Genomic DNA, 9784 nt, shown 5'->3' with positions numbered 1-9784 from the left:
CACTTCCTATTAGAATTGAACACATATTGAATATGTCTGTTAAAGGAACAATTCTGTAGAATAAGAAAGGGTGAGGTGCACATCCCTCTGCCACAATCTCCAAAGGTAATCCTTATCAAATAAGCACAAATTCTAATTCCATCTGTAGGTTAGGAAAAAAATCTGAGTAATGATGTTAGGACAGCATTGTTTCACTTAATAAAATTCAGTGTAAGCATATGAAGTATTTATCCATAAAAAAGATTTTATATCTCTTTATATAATTCCTTTGTTTTAAAAGGATTTTCTCCTGACTCAGCATTTCCTGGAAAAATGGATCATTCCCATCATGCAGGGATGAGCTATATGGACAACAATACTATGTCACCCTCTCACCATCACCCGACCACTTCCGTCTCCCACTCACATGGCGGAGGAAATGATAACATGAAGATGATGGTGAGTGCCACGGGAGAGACAACCTGGGCCCTTTCCTATCCACTTGGGTAAGAGAAATAGAATTTTAATGCAGAAGGTCATATCTTTCGAGGTCAGTTTACTGATGGGAGAAAAACTACTAAGACTGTCTCAAATATTTGTCCAAGATCACATGGGGGTAATGGGGACTTTCGTTTAGTTCCTGTGGTAGTAATATCAAAATAAGGGAAAAAGCCTCCCATTTTGGTGAGTATCTTACTATCCAGATGTATACTTTAGAATGTTCTGAGCTTTTTGCCTGAAATTTATTTAGGATCTTCAGTCATCCCTAATTGGCTTGTTTTGGTTTTCTAACAGCCTATGACCTTCTACTTTGGCTTTAAGAATGTGGAACTATTGTTTTCTAGAGTGGTGATCAATACAGCTGGAGGTGAGTAAGCACTATCAGGTGGTTTTTGAAGGTGACAATCACATGAGCAGAGAGATAGAAGGTGACAGTCAATGAGATGAGATGTAGTGAGATTCTGAGACTCTACTAGGCCAAGGATTAGGAAAAACAGCACCTCTGTCTGCCCTAAATACTGAATCCACATGGTTATGATACATAACCATCTTGGTTCCTGTTTCCTACCAGTGAGGTGAGAATGTTTATTTTGGTCCTGGTATACCTTCCTTAGCCTGGTATACCTTCCGGGAGCTCTGGTAGTGTAGTGCCTAGGGCACTTGACTGCTAACCAGAAGGCTGGCGGTTCAAACCCACCAGCCACTCCTCGGAAGGAAGATGGGGCAATCTACTTCCGTAGTGATACTGCCTTGGAAACCCAAGGAAGGGTCGCTATGAGTCGGGTCCAACTCGACGGCACATAACAACAACAACATACCTTCCTTAAATGACATGTATCTATTTTGTAGCTCTGAAAAATAAATACCAGATAAATGTATTTTCCAATCCATGTCCTTTCATCCTCTTCCAGAATATTTCCTTATTTGACAGATTATTAAGCCTGAACATACAGGTTCAAATGATATTACCTTCTTGTAGATGCATGTGACAAAGTAGCCCCAGGTCTACAACTGCTGATCTCATACAGCCCTTTCCATATACAGATAAATTAAGGCTGACATAGTGGAGTGACTTGCCCAAAATCAGAGTTTGTGGGTCAGAGCTAGGACAAGGACACACACCTCCTACAAGGACACACACCTTCTAGACTTACGTGATCCACTGCTCTTTCTACTCTGCTGAACTATGGGCCACATCCCTTGTGGTTCTTGGTATGGCCCATCTTAGGGTCGTTCCTAGTTTTTGGGTAGCTGATCACCCATCTCTTTTTGTCTCTAACATTGACTTGTAAATAACACACACTCAGTTGTCACTTGGATTGCTTTAGGGTAGGATGTTTTAGATCCACAACATCTGTTTTGGAAAGAAGGGGAGCATTTAGTTCAGTTACTGTTAAGATTAGCATTTTGAATACATCCATATCATTACCAACACAATGTGAAAAGACAATAGACTTCAAATCCTTATTCAAGAAACGTAGCCAGCACTAAAAATAAGTTCTATTCCCCTTTTCCATAGTGTACTTTCTGTGTTTCTCCCAAAGTAACAAGCTAATTTAATGCCATCAAACAGCCAGACCATATGTAATCTGAAATTTATTTAGGATCTTCAGTCATCCCTAATTGGCTTGTTTTGGTATTCTAACAGCCTATGACCTTCTACTTCGGCTTTAAGAATATGGAACTACTGTTTTCTAGAGAAATAACAGATTATTTTTGTTCAAATAATTTTTTATATATTAATCAAAAAGTGGGAGCTCTGGCATAGTGCCTAAGGTATTTGACTGCTAACCAGAAGGCTGGCAGTTCAAACCCACCAGCCACTCCTCGGAAGGAAGGTTGGGCAATCTACTTCCGTAGAGGTAACACCTTGGAAACCCAAGGAGGGGTCACTATGAGTCGAATCAACTCGATGGCAGTGAGTTTGATTTTTGGTTTTTGTTTTGTTTTAATCAAAAAGTGAATGTGTTCTTCAGCAGAGGCAGTGGTTTTAGCTCATTTCCTATCTGGGCAAGTGAAGAGGTAACTGTAATATATTAAGAACATAGCTTTTCTATGTTGTCTTGGACAGTACACTGGTGTAATAATTTTGCACGTTTGACAATACCACTATCTTCTCCTTCTCTACTTAGAAATGGCTGGAGCTTTTGTGGCAGTGTTTTTACTGGCAATGTTCTATGAAGGACTCAAGATAGCCCGAGAGAGCTTGTTACGCAAGTCACAAGTGAGCATCCGCTATAATTCCATGCCTGTCCCAGGGCCAAATGGAACCATCCTTATGGAGACACACAAAACTGTTGGGTAAGAAAACTGAACAAGTCCAGATGGAAGTTCTAGAGAGCTGGATTAGTTAAGCAGCAAAGCAGCTATTTTACTGGCAGCAGCCTTCATGAGTTAACAATTCTGTGTGACCTTGATCAAAACTCTTTGGAGGTTTAGGGTGGTAGGTCATGAACAGGCCAAAGGAGAAACAGTAGGAACCCTTCTGTGAACATAAGTGGGGTCTGAGTTGTGTGAGTCACTTTGCTAGAAAGTAAAGAATCTGTATTTAAATACTTGCCAAGATAGTAATGAACAAGTTAAATTCTGGTGAAGGTATAGGAAAATGGCAGAATCCAATTGATGTCTTCCTATAAAAAGTTGTATCTATCCAGGTCCAGGTTTCTTTTGTCTGTAATATAAGACTATACTAGTATATTAATAGGAGCTCTGGTAGCATAGTGCCTAAGGCACTTGACTGCTCACTAGAAGACTGGCAGCTCAAACCCACCAGCCAATCCTCGGAAGGAAGGTTGGGCAATCCTACTTCCGTAGTGATACTGCCTCGGAAACCCAAGGTGGGGTTGCCATGAGTCTCGACGGCAAACAACAACAACAAAAACAAGTATATTAATGTCTCTGCTTTAAGAAAGTGTTTGTACTAGTTTTTTCCATAGATTGGCAAAGGCTTTTTGAGATTCAATTCTAATAGAAATATAGGTTTTAAAACTAGGTGGGGACCTCAAAATATCCTGTAGACCAACAAACCAAGCAAACACAATACAGTTCACTGTACTGTGAGAGTCACAACTAGATGGCACTGCCTTGTTTTCCTGGGTCCTGCAAGTGTCCCACCTTTGACAGGGTGTTGTGTTAACTTTTCATTTGTTTTGGTGGAAAATATTTGAGTTTTCCTTGACAGGTTTCTGCCTTATACAGCTTCCAGTTTTTGCAGGTTTTACTGTATTGTTTCCATTGAACTGACTGAGGTCAAATAAGTGGTTGTGACTAGCTTAAGGTGACAGAACTAAGTGACAGAGGGAATGTGAAGCCAAGTCTCCCAATCCCTAATGAAGTACTTTCTACTCTACAACCCAGCACTCAGTTCTAACTATTTCCATGTTTGTACTATGAACTACGACCAGAACTATGCTCAGACGGAAGGCCCAAAAATGTTCAGGCAAATAAGTGTGGGAGAGATTAGGGCTTCTCTTTCTGGATCCAAGGTGAAGGTCAATTAGGGGATTACCCTCCCTCTCTCTCTCTCCCCTCCTGAAAGGGTGCCTCCTACTGGCATAATACTGTATCTAGCTTGTTGTGCTTATAAACCTGACAGCTCCATGTTTTGTTTCCCGGGACCAAGAAACAACATACATATACACAAGTACCCATGAGTTGCCGGGGGGGCTGTGGGGGAATCGTTCTCAGGCTGGGCTCGGGACACAACTCTTCTCCTTTCTCCTGACTTGCACAGCTGCCTGCACACTGCTGATGGTCCCTGACTGTCTGTTTACCCCCAGGCAGCAGATGCTGAGCTTTCCTCACCTCCTGCAGACAGTGCTGCACATCATCCAGGTGGTCATCAGCTACTTCCTCATGCTCATCTTCATGACCTACAACGGGTACCTCTGCATCGCTGTGGCCGCAGGGGCCGGCACAGGGTACTTCCTCTTCAGCTGGAAGAAGGCAGTGGTAGTGGACATCACTGAGCACTGCCATTGACATCAGACTCCATGGTGTGGCCTTGCTGCAATGGGAAGCAGCTCCGAGACTGGAAGACAGGACTCCTGCTCCAGTCACCCCTTCTTGCTCCTTCTCTCCTTTCACACACACTTGCTCAACAGAGGTTTAGCTATAGTCCCTGAGTTAAAGTGGTGATCTCCCCAGACTTTTCTCTAATTAGCTGAGATTCCCATTTTTCTTGAGGAGAAGCCACCCATGAGATGTCCTCTTCTCCCTTATCATCTTAGATGCAGGTTATATTTTTGACTAATCCAGGTAGCTGTGTACAATGACATGATCTCCTGATTCCTTTTTAATATATATATATTTTTTTTTATTAGACAGTATGTGAATTTGGTGGTTTTGTTCAGGGTGAGTGATTACAAAATTAACTTCAGCCAGGATTGGTACCATCTGAGGACAATTCTTGCCCAACTAAAGCCAGAACCCACACATTAGGAAATAAGTTCCAGTTCTTGGCTTGCGTTGCTGGGAGATACACTGTGCCTTTCCCTGGGTGTGATGGGTTGCAGAGAGGGTTTGACACGACAGGCCTGCAGCTTGCAGGAGTGTGCATTCCTTGGCAGCTGATTTAACAGCTTAACGTTTTGATTAGAATGAACTTGCCAATCAAAAAAAAAGACAATCAATTTGAAAAAAACAGAAAGGTATTTTTAAATAAAACAATCGGCATTTTACTTTGACTTGGTACCTTGGTTTGTCACAGCTGAATCCTTTTCCCGTTGTTTCCATGTCTCTGGTTCAACCAGTGGTTTTTAAACTCTAGCATCAGACTCACCCAGAGGGCTCATTAGAACAATGGTTGGGCCTTAATCTCAGCCCAAAATTGGCATTTCTAGCAAGCTCCAGGTGATATTCTTGGTGCTGGTCAGGGGACCACACTTTGAGAACCGCTTTAAATCAGGGCTTCGAACTGGATCCTTCCAGTTCACCCCCTGCTAATAATTTGCCTTTACCACCCCAGATACACTGACCAAAGTCAACATTTTAACACAATCACCAGGTGATGCATACACAAGAATAACCTGAGGATCGTGTTAAAATGTGGATTCTGGTCATTATATATGGGGAACGGCAAATTTTCAGCAAGGGGCTGAAATTGGAATGAGCCTATTGGAAGCCTGCCTTTACTTAATCATTCCACAAACATTTTTCAGCAATTGTGATGTGTGCCAGAGCACGTGTGCAAAGGGCTGGAGTCAGTTATCAGCATGTATGAAATTACTAGTCTTTATATTTAAAGATCTGTGGTTTCTTGGAAATTGCTTGAAGGTTGAGAGATACCTTTGACCTGCAGTGTAAATCAGCCAGCCATGGGTCAGAAGGGCAAAAGCTCAGCCTTTCCCTTTGGGACTTAGGGTGTGGTCTGGTGATACTCCTCAGCCCCCACATCCATGTCCACACCAGGCAGATCCTCACCTTTCACGTGACCATCTTTGTTCCTCTTGGGGGCTTAATTAGATCACAAGTGGCCAGAGCCTTTCTTCTTAATGAAGAATCACTTTGGATTTTTATCTTTGGTTGTCTACACTGCAGTCTTGTTCCCAGTCCGAACTACCTCTGTAAAGTGATTCTTCCATTGCTGTCTATTGAACCCTTCCCCCCTTGGTGCTAGACTCCCAATTGTGCCTCAGGGCGGAAGAGACTAGACACTATCCTGTTGGTGACACTTGTGGCTTTGAAGTTTGTGCTTTCTCTCTGGCTGCCAGCTAGCTAAATACTAGAGAATGAAGAATATGTTATTTCTTAGGCTGTGAACCAAGAAAAGGGTTATGAGCCAACTGGATCGAGGTAAAATCCATGAACCAACATTTAGAGCTTTGCTTTTCTAATCCCACCCCCTTGTGGTGCTCATACTTAGATCAGCTGACCGGGAGCAGAGTGAATGACAGGAGTCCAACATGAAGGGGTAGAGCGCCTGTTACTGTTTCAGATGCTAAGGAATAAAACCATAACAAATAAGTGACCCTGGTGACCTCCAGACATCTTGGTAGGGTCTGGTGTAAAATTCTCTCCCAGAGATAGGACCCTTGTTAGAAAGGCCAGTAAAGACAAAGTGCTATGAATTTGCTAGGAAATTCACCAACAGAAATATCAGTTTGGGATAGGTCTTTGGGTATTCAGGATAGACTCTCATGAGAAACCAGAATTTCAGATTTTTAGCCAAGGTCACCAAAGAAGAAGGCAAGTGAAGGAGAAAACATTTGAAGCTTCTATCCTTCCTGAGCTCTTGGACTGTGATGATAAAATGGTGTCATCAACTTTCATTTCTAAATCCCTTTTCATTTGGAGTTTAGTACCTGCCTTCTTTTGAACCCAAATTTCTCTTCCTCCGCTGTTTAACTATCTCCCCATTTCTTTGGCCCCTTATTCTGCTCTCATTTTCCCTTTCAGTAATTTCCTTTCCTTATCTCGTGTCTAATTTATTTGCCTAGCCTTCCTATGCAGTGCACATTGCTATGCAATGGATTTAGATACCAACCAAAAGTCCTCAAATCTAGAGACCTTCAATATACTTCTAGGAGCAGTTGCCCCACTGGAATGTCTATAGGTGCAGGGCTACCTGGTTACATCCCCACAACAATTTTTGGTGCTGTCTCCAGTCTGAACACAGAGTTCCCTCCTTTGCCCACAAACAGATCCTCACTGTGTCCACCAGGGATTAGAGATTGAGGTTTCTTCACTACTATGGTAGGGTTGTCTAGAATTTCTTTTCAGGCTGTGAGGCGCTTATCTTGGGTTCTAACCTCAAGGGGCTCCATAAAAGGAGCTAGAAGGGCAAGGGGTACACTTTCATGTCATTTATTTTTGATCATGCCCTCTCTAGCTGCTGCTTTCAGAAGATACATCTAAAGAAAGAGTCTACATTTCATATAATGCCTTAATCACTGGGTCTACAGTTAATGTTGACTGTTCAGATTGTAAGCTCCTAGAGAGCAGTATTGCTGTAGTAGAAATGTTTTAACAGTGTCATGTGCAAAAGAACAAAATAAATATTTTGATTTTGTGATTCTATGCATGTCTCTCTACCCAGAGTAATAGCAAAATTAGCTAGTCTCATCATAGTCCTCATATAGCCTGCCATCTTCTCTTCATGCCACTGCTAGCCTCCTGGGAGTATAGTGGGATGAGCAGGGGTTTTGGAGTTAAGAATGCCCAAGATTTAAACCCTGGCTCCAGCACTTACTAGCAGTGTAACCTTAGGCAAGTTGTTTTACTCTTCCCTCAGCTTTACTGTCCACATTTATAATAAGGCAATAAAAACTCACCACCAGTCGAGTTGGATCCGACTCATAGTAACCCCTCCTTGGGTTTCTGAGGCAGCATCACTACGGCAGTAGATTGCCCAATCTTCCGAGGCATGGTTGGTGGGTTTGAACTGCCAGCCTTCTGGTTAGCAGTCAAATGCCTTAGGCACTACACCACCAGAGCTTCCAATAAGGCAATAGCAACACCTATTTGAATTAGAAGCGATACACGTAAAGCACCCAGTGTATAAGAGGCATCCAAGCCGTAACAAGTGTATTTTCATTGCCTATTGATGACTGAAGGTGCTCTGGGACACAGTGGTGACAGCATTTGGCTTCTTGCCAAAAGGCTGGCTGCTCTGCAGAAGCCTTGGAAAGCCTATGGGGCAGTTCTCTGTCCTATAGGGTCGCTGTGAGTCAGAATCCACTCGGTGGCTTTTTTTTTTTTTTTAACTGATTACTGTTACTCCAGCTTTTGGGAAAATGACAAGTGCAGTTTTCTGGATAGGGCTGGTGTCTCTTCACAAGCATTTGATCATGTAAGTTTGCATGAGCCAGCAATGAGCAGTCAGACTTCAGAATTGATGCATGTGATTTCAGTAGAGCCAAAAAAGGTACAGTAAGCTCTTAGCTTTTATTTTTACAAATAAAATAGCATGAAAATTTTCTAGAACTGACAAAGTAACCTCTCATTCTGTCCCTGCCATCTCCACTTTCGTAGACCCAGCTGTGAAAAAGGAGGAAAGTAGTGTAGCAAGGTTTAGACCGCCTGGGTCAAATCTCACTCCGCCACTTAACAGCTGAGCATGTTTCATCTTTTATAAAACTAGGAGAAGGTAGCTTCCTCGGGTGTGCCAGGGTAAACGAGATGATCTGTGCAGAGCCTCAGCACAGTGTCTTACACCAAGCCCTGAGTGCTAGCGACCAGGAGGGAAGACAAGATAGCCAGGAGGCCCCTGCTCCAGCCTGCTCAACAGCCCACCCTGCTGGGAAATCAGTCCCAAGGGTTCAGGAAGCCTTGTTCTTCCCTATGTTTTTCTGCCCTTCCATACTGACTTCCAAGGTAATAACTTGATTTCCCTTATGTGAAGGCTGTGTTTTAAGACTCTGGAGTGACAGGATTTAAGGTCCTAGATAAAAATGGAAGAGTGAAGGTTTTATATGTATCCCCTTCTGCCCCGCCCCACCCACCCCCCCACCTGGCCCACATTCCTAATTAGATTTAAACTACTCTGGAAAGGGTGACTAAAATGCAACTAAGCTCTCTTTAGAACCAGTGATTTCAAAGATTGTTGCTACCACAGCTGGCTGTTCCCTATAGTTGTCTTAACCAGTAAAACTACTAGGCCAAAATTAAAAACTACCCCTGGAGCTATTCCTCAGATTGGCTTCTGGTGGGAAAAATTCTTAGGCAAGTTGGGGAAAAAAAGGAGAACTGGAATGATGGTAATACTGTTAGGAGTATTCCTGTTGTTTTTCCCTTCATTGCCTGTCTTCTCAAAGTTAAACCCAAACTATAACAAAGCGATTCTGTGAACAGAAACCCACAACTTGATCAAGATTACACAAAATCTCTAGAATTTAATCTCCACAAGGGCAGGGAGCTTTGTCAGTTTTTCACTGATATTTACCACAGGCCTAGAACAGTGCCTGGCACATTGTAGGTGCTCAATAAATATATGTTGCATAAATGAGTTAGTGACTAAATCAACTGGGCGTGTTCTAATAAACAGGGGAAGGAATAATTTTACTTCTTATAGCAATTACCTTTTAAAATCTGGGAGTTAATAGTACCATAATACTTCAGTAAGGATGTCTCATTTTTCCAAAAATATATTTTAAAAAACAAAAACAAATTTTAGAGTCAAATTCTCCCGAGACAAACCAGAGTCTGGATTCTGGCGTAAAGTGAAAGTTGCAAGCAGACTCAGAGTACCCTTCACTGAGAGGTGAACACTTTGCTTGACCCTGTACTCGGCTTTCTAAATCTTGTTTGTACTTCTGCCATCATATTACTCCACTCCAGAGGCTCTGGCATGCAAAGGGAATGTCTT

General features: G+C 42.5%; 1 protein-coding gene across 1 annotated transcript; it reads left to right on the top strand.

Annotated features, from left to right (window-relative positions):
• The first annotated feature begins 297 nt into the window (after window positions 1-297).
• On the top strand, window positions 298-4461 carry SLC31A1 (solute carrier family 31 member 1). Its single transcript, XM_007936704.2, has 4 exons — window positions 298-438; window positions 775-847; window positions 2613-2781; window positions 4260-4461. Exons 1-4 carry the CDS (start codon window positions 313-315, stop codon window positions 4459-4461), a joined length of 570 nt encoding a protein of 189 aa, XP_007934895.1. The 5' UTR covers window positions 298-312.
• Window positions 4462-9784: the final 5323 nt, after the last annotated feature.

Source organism: Orycteropus afer, unplaced genomic scaffold, assembly GCF_000298275.1.
Source record: "Orycteropus afer afer isolate SDZICR_OR568_19922 unplaced genomic scaffold, OryAfe1.0 scaffold00037, whole genome shotgun sequence".
In the NCBI taxonomy this organism is placed as follows: Eukaryota; Metazoa; Chordata; class Mammalia; order Tubulidentata; family Orycteropodidae; genus Orycteropus; species Orycteropus afer.
This window is presented reverse-complemented; position numbering and strand designations above follow the sequence as displayed.

Coding starts and splice junctions, on each gene's coding strand:
- SLC31A1 (XM_007936704.2), top strand. CDS start 313: ATGGATCATTCCCATCATGCAGGGATGAGCTATATGGACAACAATACT. Junction 439..774: donor ATGATAACATGAAGATGATG/GTGAGTGCCACG, acceptor GTTTTCTAACAG/CCTATGACCTTCTACTTTGG. Junction 2,782..4,259: donor GAGACACACAAAACTGTTGG/GTAAGAAAACTG, acceptor GTTTACCCCCAG/GCAGCAGATGCTGAGCTTTC.